General features: G+C 40.8%; 1 protein-coding gene across 1 annotated transcript; it reads left to right on the forward strand.

Moving 5' to 3' along the window:
- Positions 1–5,656: 5,656 nt before the first annotated feature.
- Positions 5,657–23,807, forward strand: nifk (nucleolar protein interacting with the FHA domain of MKI67). The gene is made up of 6 exons (XM_072579856.1): positions 5,657–5,869; positions 11,910–12,038; positions 16,335–16,443; positions 17,888–18,099; positions 18,837–18,902; positions 22,184–23,807. The coding sequence occupies exons 1-6, from the start codon at positions 5,765–5,767 to the stop codon at positions 22,310–22,312; spliced, it is 750 nt and encodes a 249-aa protein (XP_072435957.1). The 5' UTR covers positions 5,657–5,764; the 3' UTR covers positions 22,313–23,807.
- The last annotated feature ends 1,098 nt before the right edge of the window (positions 23,808–24,905 follow it).

Consider the following 24,905-nt stretch of genomic DNA (forward strand, 5'->3'; position numbering starts at 1 on the left):
CACATTCTACATCGCTATGGAGAAGGAGAGGATTAGGCAAAATGGGAGGATATTTAATTGGGGAAGAGGAAACTATGATGCGATTAGACATGAGTTAGGAAGCATGGACTGGGAGCAATTGATCCATGGTAAAGGCACTATAGACATGTGGAGACTGTTTAAGGAACAGTTGTTGTGAGTGATGAATAAATATGTCCCTCTGAGACAGGCAAGAAGTGGTAAGATAAAGGAACCTTGGATGACGAGAGCGGTGGAGCTTCTCGTCAAAAGGAAAAAGGTAGCTTACATAAGGTGGAGGAGGCTAGGGTCAAGCTCAGCTCTAGAGGATTACAGGCAGGCAAGGATGGAGCTCAAAAATGGTCTGAGGAGAGCCAGGAGGGGGCACAAGAAAGGCTTGGCAGAACGGATTAGGGAGAACACAAAGGCATTTTACACTTATGTGAGGAATATGAGAATGGTCAAAGAAAGAGTACGGCCAATCAGGGATAGCTAGGGAACTTGTGTACGGAGTCTGAGGAGGTAGGGGAAGCCCTAAATGAGTTCTTTGCTTCTGTCATTACAAAAGAAACAAACTTTGTAGTGAATGAAACCTTTGAAGAGCAGGTGTGCACGCTGAAATGGATAGAGATAGAGGAAGCTGATATGCTGAAAATTTTGTCAAACATTAAGATTGACAAGTTGCCAGGCCCGGACCAGATTTGTCCTCGGCTGCTTTGGGAAACGAGAAATGCAATTGCTTTGCCACTTGCGAAGATCTTTGCATCCTCATTCTCCACTGGAGTCGTACCTGAGGACTGGAGAGAGGCAAATGTAATTCCTTTCTTCAAGAAAGGAAATAGGGAAATCCCCGGCAATTACAGACCAATAAGTCTCACGTCTGTCGTCTGCAAGGTGTTAGAAAGGATTCTGAGGGATAGGATTTATGACCATCTGGAAGAACATGGCTTGATTAAATGCAGTCAACACGGCTTTGTGAGGGGCAGGTCATGCCTCACAAACCTTATCAAGTTCTTTGATGATGTGACTAGGAAAGTTGATGAGGGTCGAGCTGTGGATGTGGTGTATATGGACTTCAGCAAGGCATTTGATAAGTTTCCCCATGGTAGGCTCATTCAGAAGGTCAGGAGGAATGGGATACAGGGGAACTTAGCTGTCTGGATACAGAATTGGCTGGCCAACAGAAGACAGCAAGTGATAGTAGAAGGAAAATATTCTGCCTGGAAGTCTGTGATGAGTGGTGTTCCACAGGGCTCTGTCCTTTGGCCTCTACTGTTTGTAATTTTCCCAGGGCAGAAATGGCTACAAAAGGGGTCATAGTTTTAAGCTGGTTGGAGGAAAGTATAGAGGGGATGTCAGAGGCGGGTTCATAGAACATAGAACAGTACAGCACAGAACAGGCCCTTCAGCCCACGATGTTGTGCTGACCATTGATCCTCATGTATGCACCCTCAAATTTCTGTGACCATATGTATGTCGAGGAGTCTCTTAAATATCCCCAATGACCTTGCTTCCACAACTGCTGCTGGCAACGCAGTCCATGCTCTCACAACTCTCTGTGTAAAGAACCCACCTCTGACATCCCCTCTATACTTTCCTCCAACCAGCTTAAAACTATGATCCCTCGTGTTAGCCATTTCTGCCCTGGGAATAGTCTCTGGCTATCGACTCTCTCTATGCCTCTCATTATCTTGCATACCTCAATTAGGACCCCTCTCCTCCTCCTTTTCTCCAATGAAAAAAATCCGACCTCAGTCAACCTCTCTTCATAAGATAACTAATTATCTGACCTGCCTCTCATCTTGGCTTTTCTTAAGTTGGAGGCTGTCCCTAACCTCTTAGTTAACCCTGGAAGGTAGATCCTCCCTTTAGAATTTTTCTTTATAGTGGGTAGGTACAGATTCTCAGTATTCTGAATAAACTTTTTATTGACAATGACATTCCGCATGAACCTGTAGACATCCCAACGACAGGAAATTGGCCGTTTTCCAAAGGTAACAATGGTAATTGCCCAGCACTTGCGTCTCCTTCGAATATTCAACTGAACCAAATGCGTTGAAATCCAATAACGTCATCCATCATCGCGGGCAGAGTAGTACTTCAAGAGCACTCTCATTTTGCCAGCCGCAGAAAAACATGCAGAGGTCTCTGAGGGACATGCCAAGATATCGAGTACTGTTCCACATACACACAGCATTACTGAACATACAATCACTCTCAGAGTCTGGACCAGAACATTTAAATCGCGCCACGTGCACTTGTACTTCAAGAGCATGTACCACAGTTTAAATACTACATTCTTGCTAATATCTAGCAACAATTCACACAGCAATAATTATCATACTTTGAAATACTGTCCGAGCCGAATTCCCACATTCAACCAATTTGTTTCGATACGTTTCTTTTCCAATATCCAAATGGTTAATAAAATCCGATTAAAATCTCTATCATTGAATTAAACTTATAGATACCAAGTAAGCAAACTACGAAATTGAGAATTTACATTCGGTTCAATACAATGCTCTCAAAATATTAGAAGGGATATCTGCCATCAAATCTATTGCAATTTTTTCTTTGGTAAATTGTGACGAATGACTGGAACATACAGAACAGCAACAGCTCATTCGACCCAACTCACCAGGTTGGTGCTGCTTTTCCACGCGAATGTGTATTATGATAGGCAAATATGGGTTTTAAATTGAAATATTTAAATTAACTGAGAAGCAGGTGGTGTTTTTGTCCTTTATGTCAAGGACTTTCCCAGGTCCACAAAACTTGACTTGATTCAGTATCTCCTCTGGTGACCGTTGACCTTTGACTCCGAAAGCCCCCAAAATTAAAGGGGGGGCTTTTCTTACAATCTGTGGGGCAGTTTTTTTTTGCATTGTCAGCGAGTTTTACTCCGAGAGCAAGAAAATTACTGAGCGCCAATTTTACTGAGGACAGTTAATCAAAAGTAAGCACGATAATTTGTTCTCTGATCATTGCACCACTCGTTATTTTCAACAAGATCGGACAAAAACGATGTTTATTTCCTCAGTTACTGTCCAAAAGATGGTTGACTGAATCTTGCTGGAAGTTGATGTTGCTCTGTTTGTTAATGTGTTCTGGTTTGCCCATTATCATCGCTGCAAATTTGCTTTCACGGCGCCACCTAGTGCATTATTTGGTGGTTCCGATTCAGGTCTCCCCTTCGCTGGAAGCGGCACGGACCTGCAACGCTCCTGCAGCCGAATTGTCACCAAGTCGATAAAAGTCGTACGCGATTAATATCGCCGTTCCTTCATTGTTCCCTAACAGCTCCTGTGGGTGTCACTACTGCGGCGGTTCAACTAGCCAGCTCAATCATCCCCTCCCCGGGACCATTCCCCAGCATAGCCAGGAAATGCCAGCCCAGCCAGCCAAGCCCACAGGCCATGAACAAATACATTAGATCATTTTTCAGTTTCTATGCGGTTAAACTTTAGGCAGAAAACAGGGTTGGCAGCACTCCTGTGGGAAGCTAGAGAAGTGATTGCTGAGCCTCTTGCTGAGATATTTGTGTCATCGATAGTCACAGGTGAGGTGCCGGAAGACTGGAGGTTGGCAAACGTGGTGCCACTGTTGAAGAAGGGCAGTAAAGACAAACCAGGGAACTATAGACTGGTGAGGCTGACCTCGATGGTGGGCAAGTTGTTGGAGGGAATCCTGAGGGACAGAATGTACATATATTTGGAAAGGCAAGGACTGATTCGGGATTGTCAACATGGCTTTATGCGTGGGAAATCATGTCTCACAAACTTGATTGAGTTTTTTGAAGAAGTAACAAAGAAGATTGACGAGGGCAGAGCAGTAGATGTGATCTATATGGACTTCAGTAAGGCATTCGACAAGGTTCCCCGCAGGAAACTGATTAGCAAGGTTAGATCTCATGGAATATAGGGAGAACTAGCCATTTGGATACAGAACTGGCTCAAAGGTAGAAGCCAGAGGGTGGTGCTGGAGGGTTGTTTTTCAGACTGGAGGCCTATGACCAATGGAGTGCCACAAGGATCGGTGCTGGGTCCTCTACCCTTTGTCATTTACCTAAATGATTTGGATGCGAGCATAAGAGGTACAGTTAGTAAGTTTGCAGATGACACCAAAATTGGAGGTGTATTGGACAGCGAAAAGGGTTACCTCAGATTACAACAGGATCTGGACCAGATGGGCCATTGGGCTGAGAAGTGGCAGATGGAGTTTAATTCAGATAAATGGGAGGTGCTGCATTTTGGGAAAACAAATCTTAGCAGGACTTATACACTTAATAGTAAGGTCCAAGGGAGTGTTGCTGAACAAAGAGACCTTGGAGTGCAGGTTCATAGCTCCTTGAAAGTGGAGTCGCAGGTAGATAGGATAGTGAAGAAGGTATTTGGTATGCTTTCCTTTATTGGTCAGGGTATTGAGTACAGGAGTTGGGAGGTCATGTTGCAACTGTACGGGACATTGGTTAGGCCACTGTTGGAATATTGCATGCAATTCTGGTCTCTTTCCTATTGGAAAGATGTTGTGCAACTTGAAAGGATTCAGAAAAGATTTACAAGGATGTTGCCAGGTCTGGAGGATCTGAGCTACAGGGAGAGGTTGAACAGGTTGGGGCTGTTTTCCCTGGAGCATCGGAGGCTGAGGGGTGTCCTCATAGAGGTTGACAAAATTATGAGGGGCATGGATAGGATAAATAGAGAAAGTCTTTTCCCTGGGGTCGAGGAGTGCAGAACTAGAGGGCATAGGTTTAGGGCAAGAGGGGAAAAATATAAAAGAGACCTAAGGGGCAACTTTTTCACACAGAGGGTGGTATGTGTATGGAATGAGCTGCCAGAGGAAGTGGTGGTGGCTAGTACGATAGTAACATTTGAAAGGCATCTGGATGGGTATACGAATAGGAAGGGTTTGGAGGAATATGAGCCGGGTGCTGGCAGGTGGGACTAGATTGGGTCGCAATATCTGGTCGGCATGGATGGGTTGGACTGAAGGGTCTGTTTCCTTGCTGTACATCTCTTTGACTCTAAAGTGTGTCTACAGTAATGCTGTTTAACATTCTAATAATTTTTAGTAGAAAATACCTTACTTATGGTTATTTCCACAAGACATGAAAGTTCATAAGTTATTTCAAAATATATAGAAAATAAAAATATCTATTTTCTTGTTTATTTTAAAGGTGGATTTTATTGGACCACATGATTGCTACAGATTACGTGATTTTCAAGTTAGTTAGAGCTCTAGAAACTTCAAGCAGTAATAACAAGGACAAACCCTCTGCGTGAAAAAGTTGCCAATCAATGAAGCTCCTCCAGAACACAAGGGGGCGCAGTGAGGGGCAGATATAGTTTTCCTCCAGAACACGAGGGGGCGCAGTGAGGGCCGAACGGAGCTCCTCCAGAACTCGAGGGGGCGCAGTGAGGGCCGAACGGAGCTCCTCCAGAACACGAGGGGGCGCAGTGAGAGGCGGACGGCGCTCCTCCAGAACTCGAGGGGGCGCAGTGAGAGGCGAACGGAGCTCCTCCAGAACTCGAGGGGGCGCAGTGAGGGCCGAACGGAGCTCCTCCAGAACTCGAGGGGGCGCAGTGAGGGCCGAACGGAGCTCCTCCAGAACTCGAGGGGGCGCAGTGAGGGGCAGACAGTAAGTGTGTAACTATCGGACACTCTTGCCACGGTTGCGGAAGCCGCTCTAGTCCTCAACGTGGTGACCGAGAGCGGCTGCAGGGATCCGACCACTTTGTGAAACTTTCGGGGTCGACACAAAACAGCGATGGCGGCGTCGAAGAGTGATCCGGGCCGCCGCGCCCAGCAGTCCATGTCTCTCGAACCGAAGATGCAGGAGGAGTTTCAACGGAAGCTGCACGGGATGAAGAAGGTGGGGGGGGGAGGGGAGAGTGAGGTGGGGGGGGATCGGGGGTGGGATGGAGTGGGGGGATCGGGGGGGGTGAAGGTGGGGGGGTGGAGTGGAGGGAGTGAGGTGGGTTGGGGGATCGGTGAGAGGGGGGTGGGGGGATCGGTGAGAGGGGGGTGGGGGGGATCGGTGAGAGGGGGGTGGGGGAATCGGGGGGGGAGTGAGTTGGGGGGTGGGAAGGGTGGGGTGGGGTGGGGTGATCGGGGGGGAGTGAGTTGGGGGGGATTGGGGGAGTGAAATGGAGGGAAGGGGAGTGAGATGAGGGACTGGGGGATTGGGGAGGGGAGAATGAAGTGGGGGGAGTGAGGGGGAGTGAAGTTGGGGAAAGTGGGGTGAGAAGGGGGTAGGGAGGTTGAAAGTGAGATGCGGAGAGGGATAGTCAGGTGGGGGAAAATAAGGAAGGGAAATGCGGGAGTGCAATTCAGGAGGGGGAGTGAGGTGGAGGGGAGGGGGATATGAGGTGGGGGAGTGGGTGGTGGATGGGAACGGAAGGGTACTGAGTTGGCGGGACTGAGAGGCATTGTGAGGGAGAGAGTGGAGTATAAAAGTGGGGAGGTTTTTCTAAAACTATACAACGCACAAGAGTTGAGAGTGTGGTGCTGGAAGGGCACGGAAGGTCAGGCAGCATAGAGATGTACAACATGGAAACAGTCCCTTCAGGCCAACTTGTCTATGCCGGCCAGATATCCCAACCCAATTTAGTCCCACCTGCCGGCACCCGGCCCATATCCCTCCAAACTCTTCCTATTCGTGTACCCATCCAAATGCCTTTTAAATATTGCAGTTGTACCAGCCTCCATCACTTCCTCTGGCAGCTCATGCCATACACATACCATCCTCTAAGTGAACAAGTTGCCCCTTAGGTCTCTTTTATATCTTTCTCCTCTCACCCTAAACCTATGCCCTCTAGTTCTGGACGCCCCCAAACCAGGAAAAAGAATTTGTCTATTTATCCTATCCATGCCCCTCATGATTTTGTAAACCTGCTATCAGGTTACCCCTCAGCCTCCAACACTCCAGGGTAAACAGTCCCAGCCTGTTCAGACTCTCCCTTTGGCTCAAATCCTCCAATCCTGGCAACATCCTTGTAAGTCTTTTCTGAACCCTTTCAAGTTGCACAACATCTTTCCGATAGGAAGGAAACCAGAATTGCACGCAATACTCCAACAGTGGCCTAACCAATGTCCTGTACAGCCACAACATGACCTCCCAAGTCCTGTACTCAATACTCTGACCAATAAAGGAAAGCATACCAAACGCCTTCTTCACTAATTTATCTACCTGTGATTCCACTTTCAAGGAGCTCTGAACCTGCACTCCAAGGTCTCTTTGTTCAGTAACACTCCCTAGGACCTTTCCATTAAGTGTATAAGTCATGCTAAGATTTGCTTTCCCAAAATGCAGTATCTCACATTTATCTAGATTCAACTCCATCTCCCACTTCTCAGCCCATTGACCCATCTGATCAAGATCCTGTTGTATTCTAAGGTGACCATCTTCACTGTCCACTACACCTCCACTTTTGGTGTCATCAGCAAACTTACTAATTGTACTTCTTATGCTCACATCCAAACCATTTATATAAATGATGAAAAATAGTGGACCCAGCACCACTGGCATTCCACTGGTCACAGACTTCCAGTCTGTAAAACAACCCTCCACCACCACCCTTTGACTTCTACCTTTGAGCCAGTTCTGTATCCAAATGATGAGTTCTCCCTGTATTCCATGAGGTCTAACCTTGCTCGAATGCCTTACTGAAGTCCATGTCGATCACGTCTACTGCTCTGCCCTCATCAACCCTCTTTGTTACTTATTCAAAAAACTCAATCGAGTTTGTGAGACATGATTTCCCATGCATAAAGCCATGTTGACTATTCCTAATCAGTCCTTGTCTTGCCAAATACATGTACATCCTGTCCCTCAGGATTCTCTCCAACTACTTGCCCACTCTGACGTCAGGCTCACTGGTCTATGGTTCCCTGGTTTGTCCTTACCACCTTTCTTAAACAATGGCACCATGTTAGCCAACCTCCAGTCTTCCTCACCTGTGACTATCAAGGATACAAGTATCTCAGTAAGAGGCCCAGCAATCACTTCTCTAGCTTCCCACAAGTGTTCTAAGCTACACCTGATCAGGTCCTGGGAATATATCCACCTTTACCTGTTTCAAGACATCCAGCACTTCCTCCTGTGGAATATGGACATTTTTCAAGATGTCACCATCTATTTCCCTACATTCTATATCTTCCATGTCATTTTCCACAGTACATACTGATGCAAAATACTCGTTTAGTATCTGCCCCCCCTCCTGCAGCTCCACACAAAAGCTGCCTTACTGATCTTTGAGGGGCCCTATTCTCTGCCTAATTACCCTTTTGTCCTTCAGGTATTTGTAAAAACCCTTTGGATTCTCCTTAACTGTATTTACCAAAGCTATCTCATGTCCCCTTTTTGCCCTCCTGATTTCCCTCTTAAGTATACTCCTACTGCCTTTATACTCTTCTAAGGATTCACTTGATCTATCCTGTCTATACCTTACATATGCTTCCTTCTTTTTCTTAACTGAATCCTCAATTTCATTCGTCATCCAGCATTCCCTATACCTACCAGCCTTTCCTTTCACCCTAACAGGAATATACTTTCTCTGGATTCTTGTTATTTCATTTCTGAAGGCTTCCCATTTTCCAGCCATCCCTTTACTTGCGAACATCTGCGCCCAATCAGTTTTAGAAAGTTCTTGCCTAATACCATCAAAATTGGTCTTTCTCCAATTTAGAACTTCAACTTTTAGATCTGGTCTATCCTTTTCCATCACTATTTTAAATCTAATAGAATTATGGTCGCTGGGCCCAAAAGGGCTCGCCCACTGACACCTCAGTCAGCTACCCTGACTTATTTCTCAAGTGTAGGTCAGAATTTACACCTTCTCTAGTCGGTACATTCACATTCTGAATCAGAAAATTTTCTTGTACACACTTAACAAATTGCTCTCAATCTAAATCCTTAACACTATGGCAGTCCCAGTTTGTGTTTGGAAAGATAGCTGCAGGAGAATCGACGTTTCGGGCAAAAGCCTTTCACCAGGACATTCCTGATGAAGGGCTTTTGGCCGAAACATTGATTGTCCTGCTCCTCAGATGCTGCCTGACCTGCTGTGCTTCTCCAGCACCACATCTCGACTCTAATCTCCAGTATCTGCAGTGCTGACTTTTGCCTATACGAGGCACTAGTCAGACAACAGCTGGAATATTATAAACTGTTTTAGGCCATTTATGTAAGGAAAGATATACTGGTATTGGAGGCAGTCCAGAGTTCACTTGGAGTTACTAAGTATGCAGGGACTATGTCGTGAGAAATTGAGTGCATTGGAATTTTAACATGAGAATAAATTTATTGAAACATACAACATTTTTGGAGGACTTGACAGGATAGAGTTATAGAGATGTACAGCACAGAAACAGACCTTTCGCTCCAATCCGTCCATGCGGACCAGCTATCCCAACCCAATCTAGTCCCACCTGCCAGCACCTGGCCCGTATCCCTCCAATCACTTCCTATTCATATACCCATCCAAATGCCTTTTAAATGTTGCAATTGTACTCGCCTTTACCACTTTCTCTGGCAGCTCATTCCATACGTGTACCACCCTCTGTGTGAAAAAGTTGCCCCTTAGATCTCTTTTATATCTTTCCCCTCTCACTCTGAACCAATGCCCTCTAGTTCTGGACTCCTCGACCCCAGGGAAAAGATTATCTATTTACCCTATCCATGTCCCTCATGATTTTGTAAACCTCTATAAGGTCACCCCTTCACCTCTGACGCTCCAGGGAACACAGCCCCAGCCTGTTCAGCCTCGACCTATAGCTCAAATCCTTCAACCCTGGCAACATCCTTGTAAGTCTTTTTGAACTCTTTCAAGTTTCACAACATCTTTCCTATAGGAAGGAGACCAGATATGCACGCAATATTCCAACAGTGGCCTAACCAATGCCCTGTACAGCCGCAACATGACCTCCCAACTCCAGGATAAATGCAGAATGATTGTTTCCCCTTGAGGCGAGTCTAGGATCAGAGAGCATGATCTCAGAATGAGGGGTTTTATATTTAACACAGAGATGAAAACTTGCTTTTATGATGAAGAAACATTCCACAATCCTTCAAAAATAAACATGCGGGAAATGTACACCTGGGATGAGGGAGTGATGAGGAAAATGATCACTGAGAAAGGTTTTGAGGGTAGGTGGTTTTGACCAGGGAAAAGGACAGGGCAAGAAAGTGAAGGTGGGGAATATTGATTCAGTCACGATCCTATTGATTGGCAGAGCACACTCTAAGGTGTGAACAGCCTACACTTTTCCTATTTCTTATGGTCTTCGGACATCTGGAAACAATATCTCAACAGCTGAAGGCTGTCGCAGTGTTGAGCTGCAGGAGTGAAGTTGGCAAAAGTAAAAAGAAAACTCTGTAGGGCTGGGAGGATTGGAGATTTATGGCAGGATAAGGACATAAGGACATGTGGATAAGTGCTAGGATTTTAAACAAACTTCTTGAAAAATGCTAGAGAAACTCAGCAGGTCTACAGGTTGCACAGGCTGGCACAACATCGAGGGCTAAAAGGCCTGTAATGTGCTGTAATGTTCTATAAATGTTTAGCAGCATCTGTCTGGAGGGAAATAGTTATGTTTTGAGAAAGATGTGACTCTTCAGGACAAGGACTATGAACTTTATGCTGAATAATGGAAATTCAGTATTGACCTTGATATGTAAGCAGCAATTATTGAAGGATGTGGTAATTGCAATAGAGATTTGGACAAATTTCAGCTAAGAGAGCATGTGTTGGAGGCTAATAAAGGTGATGTATTCTACTGTGAGGGACTAATGTAGGAAAGCAAGTGAGTACTGTTGCAAAGCTGGAAATAAGTGGTCTTGATGTATAGAATACAGGATACTTTCAGATAAAGCTTTGGAGGTGAATATCGTCTTATGTCTGTGAAATATTCGATAGGACTTACCATATGTACATAATATTGTTTTGCACTCAATGAGATCCCATAAGTAATGAAAAGGTAATGGTTAAGTTCATATAGTTCTGTTGGTGTTGACTGAGGGAGGAACTTTGACCACAGGACAAAACAAAATGCGTGATCCAAGTAATAATATAGAGAGCCTTTAGCAGCAACTAGAATATATGGAGTGTGGACTTCATGCAGTGTCTCATGTGAGAGACAAGAAACACAAATAATGCAAATCCTCTGTAAAGTTATGCTGTATTGACAACATTGATGATGGTCTGAAATTTACTACCTCCAAATTAAGTGCTACAAAGTGTACAGGGTTGGTAATCTTGCATCATTCCTCCCCTTCATTTATATGGTCAACATTTTAGAATTGCAAAGTAATCAACATGTCTGAAGTGGTGTGCTAACATTGGATGCGGGCTGAGTACTGCTAAAATCAGTGTCATGCCAAGAGGTAATCAGGTTCAATGAGGGGTTGTGTCAGAATTTCAGTGAGGTTGGTCAGATCTGAAAGATGTGTTTTTTGAACCAAATTTTCAGTTAGATTTTCTTTGACACTTGCAATCCCTGGTGATGAGGATTAATGAACACAGTGCTTAAAAAATGGATAGCAAGTATTGAGGGAGCATTTCCTATTCCTTTTAATGGAGGAAAATAAGTTAAGCTGATTTGACTATTTCATATAGCTTAAATTTCCTTGCTGGAAGGAGATGCTGTTAGTGCTCATATGATTTATGTCAACACATCTTCCTTCATTCTGTTTGGAGGATTGTTAGTGCATTAGACTAGAATGTCTCATTCCCTGATGGTGTTCCCTGCATTTTATATGTGGTCGCGAGCATTTTTATAATGTTGTTGACAATGACAAATTACTTTGCTGTTTATAATACCATGTATTATTATTCTGTGCTTTGGAATGTATCACAATGCTCTGAAAATGAATGTGAATGCCATGTGGACCTAATCAACTCTTTATCTCTTAGGTCGAAAAGCTGACACCAGGTGTAATTTACTTGGGCCATATTCCCAAAGGATTCTATGAACCCGCAATCAAGAAATACTTCTCCCAGTTTGGAACTGTTTTAAGAATTCGACTTTCACGCAGCAAAAAGGTGATGAACATGTATGGTGGAAAATGCTATATCAAAGCATGAAGCTCTTTAAAAATTGGAGGCACATTTTATTTAATCATCTATGAAAGATCCCGAGTGAAGCATTTTTTAAATATAATTGTCCTTAGACTATCTAGTGGTAATTCTCACCTTGAGAGAGAAAATGCTCATGCAATCACATTGTTATTTATGTTTACATTGGTGTGAATTAATTTTTGGATGGGCATTATTAAAACGAGTATTATCTGCAATACCTACCAATTCTGATCCAAAAATAAGGTGTAGAAACCCAGGCTTCTCATTTATCAGGATTCATTTACACACAGCCAATCTCAATGTATATACAGCTTGGTGATTTTATTGCCAACCAGTGTCTCTGCTCATGTAAAACATATAACAGAAATTTTGTCATGGGATTGTACATCAAGAGAGGTAGGATCTGAGTACTCCAAAATTGATATTTTGGGGAGCAAAATTACATCATGTGGAGCTAGTGCAGCATGTAGTTATGAACAAAAACAAAAATTGCTGGAAAAACTAAACCAGTCTGGTAGCATCTGTGGAAAGAAAATAGAATTAACATTTTGAGTCCTGTGACCATTCTTAATGTATGAAAGTTTAATTTAGATGCTAATGGTTAAATATTTCTAACTCAATCTATTTAAATGTTAGCAGAACTGCTGTTAGTATATCCAACTCCTCAGTAATGTTTATATGAACAGAGATACGATAGTTAATGAATTCAGTTCTTGGCAGTATTGTTCAACATCTAGACTACAGAATTAACAGACAAAATCCAAAATGTGTTTAAGCTGCTGAATTCATTTGAGTAAATATCACTTGCAGACGTTCAAATGCAAAATTGAAAAGTAATTACAATTATCTCTCTAGTCAGCTTGTGAAATGACTGTACAAAATAGATTATTGATTTGATAAACTGCATATTGATTGGTGTTCATATGGTTAAAATGTCAGAATGCAAAATTTTACAGAGCAATTTCTGGAAAATATTGGACAAAGTAGGCACTCAAAGGAGCAGGAATAGACTGTTCAGCCAGTTGAACCCTCCATGTCTTTCACTTAGGTCATGGTTGATCATTTTCACAATGCCATCTTCCTGTACTGTCCACATCACAAGTTGTAATTTGTGTCCAGAAATCCACCATCTACAAGGTTCAAGTCGGGAATGTGGTGGAGTACTCTACACTTGCTTGGATGAGGGTGGTCCTAACAACATGCAAGAAGCTTAACACCATCCAAGACAAAACAGCCTGTTTGGTTCACACGTTTGCATCCACAAATATCTGTTTTGTCCAGCGCTGATGCTCAGCAGCATCAATGCTCACCATTAAAAGGTGCACTGAAGGAATTCACCAAGATTCCTTCGACAGCAGCTTTAAAACCCAAGACCATTTTCATCCAGAAGGACAAGGGCAGCAAATACATGGGAATGTCAACGTCAACACCTATGGGTTTCCCTCCAAAGCATTCACCATCCTGACATGGTGATATATTGCCGTTTTTTCAGTATCATTGGATAGAACTCTTGGACCCCCCTCTTTAATGGCATTGTGGGTCTGCCTATTGCAGTCGACTGCAGCAGTTCAAGATGCAGCTCATCACAACCTTCTCAGGGACAGCTAAGGATGTCAATAAATACTGAACCAACTAGTCACCAGCATCTAACCTAGTCTGTCTACTCATGATCATCGGTGATGAAAGGTGTCGTTAACAATGCTCTCAAACAGCAGTTGCTTCGCAATAACCTGCTCATTGACACTCAGTTTGTTCACTCAGCTTTCAATCTCGTTACAACCTTGGTTCAAACATGGAGAAAAGAGCTGAATTCATGAGATAGAAGTGATTAACCTTGAAATCAAGGACACATTTGACAAAGTATTGTATCAAGAGCTCCATATTAATGGGAATCAGAGAGGAAACTGCCCACTGGTTAGTGACATACGTAACATAAAGGAAGATAGTTGAGGTTTTTGGAAGCTAAGCTCCAAGATACCCGTGCAGGAGTTCATCAGTGTAGGTATTTTCAATCAGCCTGTGTAGATATTTTATAAAGCACATTTGTAGCAGATGGGACTTGAATCAGGCATTTAGACTTAGTGGTAGGACTGCCACCACTATGCCAGAAGGCACAGTTCCTCAGTGTTCTCGGCCAAACCATCTTCAGGTCCTTCATCAATGACCTTCCCTCCATCATAAGGTCAGAAGTAGGGATGTTCACCGATAATGGCATAGTGTTCAGTGTTCACGACTCCTCAGATACTGAAGCAGTCTCTTATCTGACTGCAGCAAGACCTGGACCAGGTTTGGGATGAAAAGTGGCAAGTAACATTCATGCCACAGAAATACTAGGCAGTGCTTATCTCCAATAAGAGAGAATTTGACCAATCTTAACGTGATTGAACTGAATCCCCCACTATCGACACCCTTGGGATGATCATTGACCAAAAAGTAAAGTGGACCAGCCATGTAAATACTATGGCTACAAAAGCAGATCAGAGGCTAGGAATTAAGTAGTGAGTAACTGAACTCTTAACTCCGGCCATCAGTTCAATCAGCACTCGAAGCGTGACATCATCCAGGTCAAAGTAGCCCATTTGATTGGATCACATCTAGGAGTATTCACTTCCTCCATTACTGCCCATTAGCAACAGTATGTACCATCTACAAGATGCATTGCAGAAATTCACCAAGGTATCTGGGATGGTGCCATTCAAAGCCATGACGTCTACAATCTAGAAAGACAAGTGCAGTGGGTCCTTGTGAACATCGGGATCTGCAAGTACCTTTCTAAACCACTCACCATCCAGACTTGCTTTTTCAATGTCATTAGGTCAAAATCCTCAAACTCCATTCCTAACAGCATTGTAGGCCTGCTTTATCTGCTTGTTTTGCACTGACTTCCACTTTGCTGTGACTGCCCTCCTCAATGTTTCATTCAAACAAGTACTCTTTTTACTGTGTAATAGGCTTCTGTTGCCTCATTCCCACCATAATAGTTTAAGTCCATCCCACTATTCTATTTATTTTGTCTGTGTTGTATATATTTGTTTCTTTGCCACTTAAACTTCCTCAGTCTCACCAGATTTTGAAAGTATTAAAAACAAGATATTGATTTTGTGCCTGTTATACATTCTTGAAGATTAATATATGATCAAATTGAATTCCTGTCAGTTCCATTTCTTTTATCATGTCACAAAATGTGAGATTCCATTGGAAAGTTGGATTTCAGTTTTTCTTTTATTTCTTTAAATTGCTTCAGTCGCATTGTAGTATTTTGAATAAAACAGCAGGCAATAGGATTTGTACCATCATACATACTTGAAACTTTATCTTGAAGGACTTTTCGAAAGCCAATGAAAATTAGAGTAATGTCTATTACTGTGATCAGTTTGGGAGGCCTGAAACCAAATATTTTACAATTATAGATATCAAGGGTTTGTTTTAGGTATACTAAATTTTTAGCAATCTTCTCAATTCTTTTCTTTTACTGAACATTTTTTTACTTCACTCAAGGGATGTGGGTATCTTTGGCTAAGCCAGCATTTATTGCCCATTGAGTTTGCCCAGCGGGCAGTCAATTGTCAACCATGTTGCTGTGGGTCTTCAGTCAAATAGGCCAAACTAGGTAAGGATGGTAGTTTCCTTGCCTAAAGGACATGAGTGAACCAGCTGAGTTTTTCTGATAATCGGCAATGGTATCACACTTGTCTTAAGATGCTTAAGTCCAGATTTGTTTTATTGAATTCAAATTCTATCATCTGCCATGGTGAGATTTGAAACCAGATCCCCAGAATGTTAACTGAGTTCTGAATTAATAGTCTAATGATAATACCACTAGGCTGTAATTTTAAACTGTAACTTCCCTAAGCTTTAGAATCAAGTTTTCTGTTTTGTTTATTCCTTAGTCTTGTTTGGATCACTTATTGAGAATTATACCTCCCAGAAAACAATTACTTGAACTGCACCTTCCATTTGTAGAATGACAGTGGGAGAAAACTTGGAACAAATAATTTATCAGTTAAGTTGATGTTAGGATTTACAAAGAATTATCTTTTTTAAGAAAGATTTTTTTTCTCATTAGAAATGTGCTGATTGTGAAGAGAAATCTTTGGGGGGGAAATGTGTTATTTTACAACCTTGTTGTTAAACTGCTGTCAGATCAGTTTACAGTTGCTTAGCAACAAACATTTGATTCAGTTTCTAATTCTTACCAAAGCTGATATACTTGTGGCTCAGGTACTATTTGAATATTATATGTTTTATTTTAAACTATAGACTGGAAATAGCAAAGGATATGCTTTTGTGGAGTTTGCATGTCAGGAAGTTGCCAAAATCGTTGCAGAAACAATGAACAACTATTTATTTAATGAAAGGCTCTTAAAATGTAAGTATTTGACAGTAAACATTTCAAAATTAGAGTTTAATGTTCATGTTCTACAAACTGGCTCTCTGCCCATGGCTTACTGAGATTATCTTCACTGTCTGAAATAATTCCATTTGACTGGTTAATGAACAACACCTGGTGCTTCGAGAAATTTTGACTTTATCCTTTCCATTTCTTATTGGCATTGATTCATACCTGGGGATAATCCTAAATGCAATAGGTCGTCTTCGGTAGCTCTTAGATGACCATTCTTTATGTGCAAGCCAAATGATGTGAGTGCAAATGGAGTGAGAATAAAAGTTGGATTTGTTCCACCCTTTACACACATGCAACATATTTGACTCAAATGCTTTCTATGGGGCCATTAAGTCAAAAACAAGAACTCTGATTCCATAATTTCCACGTTTCCACATCTAGCTAGGCCATTCCACTGCCTCAGAACCATTCCTCTCGCCCACCAAGCTAAATTTTTCTTAGGATCCCTGCCCTAACCGAACTTGAATATTTATTCTTTTTTCTTGTAACTCCTTTTGTCCCCTCTCTATTCCTCATCTCCCATGACACGCGCTTGCTGCTCCCTGAGCCTAATTACTATCAAATTATTCAAAAGCCAACTTGTCTTCTTTGTCTCTGTATAAATTGATATTGTTAGCTGTTCCTTCTCCTCCCATACTGCCATCATTGCCACCACTGACTCTCCTCAAATAAAAAACATACCCTTGATCCTGCTGTATTTGTATTTGAAGGAAAACATGCATGCCTGTATCTACATTTTCACTTAGGATGAATTATGGGCTTCTTCGGATAGATGATGAAAATTATTTGTTTAATATTCTTTCATCGTCAGGCTGGGAAAGCAAAACTTGGGAGAGTAGGTGGGAGAGGTGGTGAACTCCAACATGCTCCATTCATGTATCTTTATTTTACATTAGCAAGAGTCACTGACTGAAATGGATCGTGTGTGCTTCCTTGTAATTGATCAGTAGTGTATGGAAACATAAAGAAAGCTGATTAAATTACATAATTTCTGATTTGCTTTGATGCATTTTTGTACATTAAAATGCATCAGAAATACACATTGTCAATATTTTCACATCCAAAGATAGAGTGCAGCAGTTTTCAACCAATGTGCCATGGCACACCAGGTAAGAAAATCGCCACTTCACCCAAGTCTCGAGGCCATAGCCACACTTCTGATCTCCTCTAAAGCCTCTGCATTTATTATTGAAGGCAGTGTCTGCTGACACCAGGTACCTCTATCATCTGTACATGCGCACGCTTCCATGCAAGTATAGATGTCTGATATCATGCTTGCATGGACGTTGGCATCAGGCCAGCTGAATAAAGTGCTATGGAATTGTTTGTCTCATTAAAGTGTATCTTGATACTGAAAAGTTTGGTCATCCCTCATGTAGTAAATATGTTTAATTGTCATATTTTTCAGGTCAGGTTCTTCCACCAGAGAAAGTACATGCACAACTTTTTAAAGGTAGCCATACATCTTTTAATAAGCCGAGGTTCCCGGCTGTTACTCGTTACAACAAGGAAAGAACACCATACCAAGAAAGTGTGATGTCAAAGAGACTCCTTGCAAAAGAAGGGCAGTTACGGAAAAGGCTTGCTGCGAAAGGGATTGACTATGACTTTCCTGGTTTTGTAAGTTTTCTTCATGTATTGAGTCCTCATTATGATTATCATTCTTTTAATTTTTACATCATTACAATAGCAGATTGGTTGCAAGATTATCTGATTGTGTTCAAATTCCTTTAACTTTGGTAAGTATAACTGGAAATTCCTTTCATTGTAAATCATTTCTGCCTTTTTTTATTTGTTATTTACTTACACAATAAACTTGGTTTTGTGGGGAGATAATTTCTTTGTGCTGCAACTTTTCCTTACCCTATTTTAAATCTATTTTTGAAACGGGATAGCTTTAAATGATTTCTTTACACTTATCAATATGGATATAAAGGTGTGGCTGTGAGCATATCTAATTTGGGGTGAGTACATTTCTTGATTAAAACTATGAAGATTCGTGCATGACATTCAAAAGAATGTTTCTATACAAGGTTTGAATGTAAATATCTTTTAATCAGCCTGTTCAGATATGTTCTGGCACATGTAGAACAGGAAGGATTTGAACCCAGGCCTTCTGGTCTACAGATGGGTTAGTTCACCCTAAGAGCCTCTGAAGCTTTGAAGTATCAATCTGAGTCTAAAATGTCTTCATCTGTGATCTTGGCATGCATACATTATTAAGATTCTCCCCATTTCCAAAATCTTGTATTGTTGGCGAAACCTTTGTTTTTGAAAAAAAGTGTTGCAGCTTCAAATTCTGGTATTCGTTAATTCCTTGCACAATCAATTTTCAATCATTATTCCTTACTCTTTAGGCTGCAGTGTTGCCTCAAATGAAAAAGCAAGTGTGCACAGAAATGAATGACACAGTAAATAGCCAGGTAAGCTGAAAACCTTATCCAGGAACTGACTGATTACAGCAATTATTTGATGCCTATGTTGTTCTGCAATGTCCATATGTAAATTTCAATGTAGAGGTTATTGCTTTAAAGTGGATGGCTCATTAAAGCCTGCCAGGACCATTATCAAATCTGTTAGAACAAAGTCATAGAAGGATCCCACTGTCCTTTAAGTCATTTTGCAGTTGTACAGGACATTGATTAGGCCACTTTTGGAATACTGTGTTCAATTCTGGTCTCCCTGCTATTGGAAAGATGTTGTGAAACTTGAAAAGGTTCAGAAAACATTTACAAGAATGTTGGTGGGGTTGGAGGGTTTGACCTATGGGGGTGGGTGCTATTTTACCTGGAGTGTCGGAAGCTGAGGGTTGATCTTCTCGAAGTTTATAAAATCATGAGGGACATGGTTCGAATGAATAGTCAGGGTATTTTCCCCAGTGTAGAGAAGTCCAAAATGAAAGGGTATGGGTTTAAGCTGAGAGGGGAAAGATTTAAAAGGGACCATGCACAAATGGTGGTGCGTGTATGGATTGAGCTGCCAGAGGAAGTAGTGGACGCTGGTATAATTACAACATTTTAAAAGGCATCTGGATGGTCAAACAAAGAGTAAGAGTTTAGAGGGATATGGGCCAAATTCTGGCAAACAGGACTAGATTAATTTAGAATATCTGGTCAGCATGGATGAGTTGAACCAAAGGATCTGTTTCCATGATGTGTGTCTCTCTCACTCTAAGTGGCATGGATTCTCCTTCTCAGTTTCCCATTAAGTCCTTTGAAACAACGTGGTGTATCAGTAAACTCCAGTGATACCTTTCAGGTCTACCCAGCTTGCAAATCTATGGTCTATGCCTTCAGTTCACCACTTTTAACACAGAATAGTAACTGATCATTTCTGACGATAAATGCAGAGATCTCCAAATCAAACTGGAACACTAATGTTCATGTGTCACTAAGCAAAACAGTGATAAAAAGACAGTAACAAAAGCCAGCAAAAAAAAATGGAAATGCAGCGACTGACTTCCGGCTCCTTAACTCAGTAAAATTGCTGAGTTTGGAATCTTTAACATCCTTTTTAAGTTTCCCAGCATTGCTGCACCCTCCCTTCTCTGTTACTCCCATTGGTCTTGTAAACTACTAGCTTTGTCCTGTCCTCATGAACTAAATAGACTATCTCACAACAATCCTATGTGCCATATTTCACGTGCAACAGCATTTACCTGGCAAAACCTCAGAAAGAGATGGGATTCATTGCCTCATGAAAAGATAGAAAAAAGGAGCGAGGTAGGCCATTTATTCCTTTGAGCCAACTCTGCTGTTTAATATGATCATGGCTGAACATCCAACTCAGTACCTTGTTCCTGCTTTCTCCCCCATACCCTTTGATCTCTTTTGCCTAAGAACTATATTTAACCCCTTCTCGAAATTATTCCATGTTTTGACCTCAACTGCTTTCTGTGGCAGAAAATGCCTTCGGCTCATTACTGGCTAGGTCCAGAAATTTCTCCTCATCTCAGTCCAAAGTGACCTACCCTTTATTTTTCAACTGTGACCGCTGGTTATGAGCTTCCTGGTCATCGGGAACATTCTTCCTGCCCTGTCGTTTTACCCAATCTAAAGTTTTAATGCTATTAGAATTTTATGGGTTTCTGAATCTCCTCTCATTCACTCCAAACCAATCCAGTTATACTTTAGTCCTGTGTCCCAGGAAACCTTTATTGCATTCTCTCCATAGCCAGGACATCCATCCTCAGATAAGGAGACCAAACGTATACATGGTTTTCCAGAGTGATCTCATCAAGGCCCCGTACAATTGCAGCAAAACATCCTTGCTCCTGCACTCAAATTCTATCACTATGGAGTCAAACATACAATTTTCTGCCTTCTCTGTCTGCTGCACCTAACTGCTTATGTTCAGCAACTGCAGTACAAAGACACTCAAGTTTTGTTGCACCTTCCCCTTTCACAAACAATCACTATTCAGATAATCTGTCGTCCAATTTTTACTACCAAAGTGGATAACCTCATATTTAGCTACATTATACTTTGTCTTGCATTTGCCTACTCAATCAACTTATCCAACTCACACTGAAACATCTCTGCTTCCAGTGCAAGAAAACTCTGCTAATTGTTAATCTAAAAATTACATAAGTTATACCCTAATGGTTTTAAACCTAACATTCTAAGTTGAAACACCAATATTAATTGTATGTTGATATTTTTCCACTAATTAGATTTGTAAATGTTTTGGTTAGAGTTAAGAATGTAAATTCTGTGGTGGTCCTCAAGTCTTCAGTGCAAGAGGATCCAATAATGAGTATCTTAGATTTGTTATTTTCCCCTATCGTCCAGTTAAGAAGTTGATTGGTTGGTTTCTAATGCTTACATTTTGAATTATGACATTCACTGCTGCTAAGTATAATCAGTGCATAGATTCATAATTTGCCAAAATGTTTTTTGTGTTCAGAATCTGACTTTTATTTCAATAGTGACCATTGCGCTATAGTGTCTTGTCCATGTCTATTATTCACATGTGACTTGACAGTAACAGTTGGGAACAACTCTCAGCTCAAGCCAGGTCTGATCATGAACATGCCCAACCACAAAATAAGCACAAATGTTAAATGTGTCCATTCTTAGTTAAAGATAGAGATTAATTCTAACAGTTCTGCCATCCTCTTGGGCATCACGTTGCTTCTGGCCTGTGTTCTCAGACATTAGCTATCAGGAGAAGAAAGTATAAATTCTGTCTGCATAATGTACCTGGTCAAGTTTTTCAGAAAACAACTTATCCAGTTAATTGTTTCCTGCATGTGATACACAGCATTGTGTTATTTTCCTTTATCGGGTATTCCCTTTGAAAGTAACTGTTGAAAACTCTTTACCAACTTTTCCTGCAATGGATTACAGAACATGACTGACTATGGGTGGGAAAGGGAGGTCCTCATTGTCTCCCTTCTGAATTTTTTGGCAATTATCTTTGATCAGTGTTCATTAAGTACTAACCTATCACCCCACTGGAAACATTTTCTGATCTATTGTATCAAACTTTTCATAAGTTTGAAAAATGCTACTAAATCTTCCCCTAAACTTACCAACTGTAAGGAGTACAATTCTAGATTCTCCAGTCTGTTCAAGTACTATCCTGCTAATTTTATAGCAGAATTGTAATAGAATGTCTCACCTTAGTCTGTTTGCGCAGGGTATATTTTTGAACCTGATACTAAATTCTATATTTCAATTGTTAATCTTAACCATTTTCTTAGGATGTGACTCCTGTTTGCACACCAACTACTCTAAAACAACGGGAATCTTTAAAGACTGTTGATGATACAGATGATGAAATCACATTCAAGGTACAGCCTGCTGAAAGGACTGCCGAAAAGAAGAGCTAATCGACTGAAAAAGTGCATAAAACGAACAAGTTAAAGAAAATAAAAAGAAAAATTCGTGCCAAGTGAAGTTTGAACAATTTTAAAATGAGGAATCGGAAAAGACACATTGGTTACCTTTGCAGGAAGTTAGGATCTACCAGTCATTGCTATGTATTGTTGTGAAGAATGCTACCGAAGTGATAAGTTTTTATTAATTTGTTGGTGCAAGTTTTACATAGAGTATGAACAAATATATTTAGGATGCCCTGATAACTGCTTGTATTAAAGGTGGAAAGTTCTGCAATTCAACAAGTCATTCTTATTTCCCCAAAAATATTCACAAAGCTTAAGTACTTTTGTGCAGTAGTAAATTTTTTAAAAATGTCAGTTTAGAAGTGTGGCATTCTAGCCAAAAATTTATTTTAATTAATTTAATTTCCAGTTTTGAATAAACATCTTTGCCCAGAATAGGTGTTTGAAAGTTAAGTTGTTTTATTTTAAATTAAGACTTGTGTGATAAATATTGAAAGCTAAGTTAGAAATCAATAAAGAGGCATGAAATACAGAGAGGTTGCCAGTATGTATTAAGTCAATTAGCAGATGAAAGGAAAAATATCGCACAATGCCCTTATCAACATACAAGAAGAGGCAACAAGTAAATGTTGTGCTTAAAAGAAACCAGATTTATCTGCTTTGTTTTCTCAGCCTGAATATCTAAAGAAAAATTGGTATCTACTGACATTTTGGTATTGCTGAGATTACAAAATATCATTGTCATGAACAGCAGATTTGGTTATTGGACACCATGTTTGTATCTTATGAAATTCAGACTACCTGCTTGAAATCAGCACTCTGGTTACACCCCGATGATTAATGCAGCAGTTAGACTTTGCAGCATTCTGAATCTGCCACGTATACTTTATCACATTTTGTAATTGTCCATATTTAGCAGCTGCATTCATCATACCTTGACATGCAATTAGCCTTATTACTTTTAAGGTTTAATATTTTTCAAAAATGAATTCTAGACTAGAACTGAAGGAAAAAAATTTAACTGGCCTGGAGTAAATTATGTTTTCTGGCTGAGCTTCGTTCAGTCATTACATATTATACAAAGAGGTTGCAATTGGACAGAATAAATCATGTCGGTCAGCTTTTAAGGTTGTTTCTTTCCTTGTGTTTTCAGTATTTGTGAAATGGACAAAACATTCTGTACAGTATAACAATAAACAGTTGATATTTAACTACTGAATTAAATTTATATACACGCAGAGTTCATTATATACAGGAGAGTTGGTGCCTAGCTCTCTCTTATTTTGAATCAAAATCTGGTCTCTCATTTGTTAGGTGTTTGTAAAATGAAGATAATAGTACTACAAACTGAGTTTTCCTGTGATTCATGCAACATAAATGTACTTCAAGTTTTGTCTAGTTTTGTTATTTTAAGTATATGTATAAAAATGTTTATAAATCAATTTCATGTAGTTTTCAGTATATTAAAAAAATTAAGCTACAATATGTTGTGAGCTACAATGATTGTGTTTCAACACTAATGAGTTTTTTACTGCTGAGAATTGTCTCTCAGGTCGTCTTTATTTTCTAATACAAATTTCCTGCATATAAAATTAGAGTGCAATCAGAGGCCACTGCAACGGTCTGATCTGTGGATAGCAAATAAAGATATTATAAGGATTGCAAAGAGGATTTTAAAGGATGATATAAGAAAATGAGAGGTTGTAACTTTTCACTGAAGTCTGAACAACTTGAAGCTTATTTTTCTGGAAAACAGCAAGCCAGGAAGTGAATGAACATTGAACTATAAATTTAAGAAGAGAATTGGTCAGCTGTAGAGAAGGTGGTGTCCACTTGTGGGAGAGTAGGGGTCCCAATGAATGGCAATGAATTACAAGAAAGACCTTTACAGACACACTGGTCAGAAAGTGGCACTTGCTAGTGTGTGGAGCAGAAGAGGCAGTTTGAACACAACAGGATAAATGGCCTCCTTCTGTACTGTAATGACTATACGTTTGACAAGTAAGCTCGACAAATAAGGAAGGAGGAAAGAATAGGAAATACTGATAGTTTTAGATGAAGTGGGTGGGAGGAGAATCATATGGAACACAAACAGCAGCATAGATTGAGGGGAAAAATTGGCCCATATCTGTGTGGAAAATAGTGTGAGACACACAAACTGAACTGTTTCTCCCTTTTCACAATGCTGAGTTTCCCATTTTTCTAGTTTTTAGTATTAATGAGCTTATTGATCGATTAGTTGGTTCACATCCATTTTTTAGTAACTTTTTCTGACTGAACAAGTGAGACTTTGTTGTAAGTCTTTTATGGTGCTTCTCAGTTTTTATGATACTTTGCTGTATATTTCTAAGTCTTTTAAGTTTGATTTGCGGGATTTCTCCTTTGTGGCCACTAATAGAATAGTAGAAACTAAACAACACGAAGAATGTGTGCTGAAAGCAAAAGATCTTTCTGATGTTTAGATATTATAAAGATAGGTTTATGTGTTGTTTTAGTTGTGTATATCTTGACAGATTTCCTTGTATTTTTCTGGAGACAATGCATTGCCTACTTAGGGAAGAAAAAAGATTAGGAAGGCTGT

The sequence above is a fragment of the Chiloscyllium punctatum genome, chromosome 10 (assembly GCF_047496795.1).
Source record: "Chiloscyllium punctatum isolate Juve2018m chromosome 10, sChiPun1.3, whole genome shotgun sequence".
Taxonomy (NCBI): Eukaryota; Metazoa; Chordata; class Chondrichthyes; order Orectolobiformes; family Hemiscylliidae; genus Chiloscyllium; species Chiloscyllium punctatum.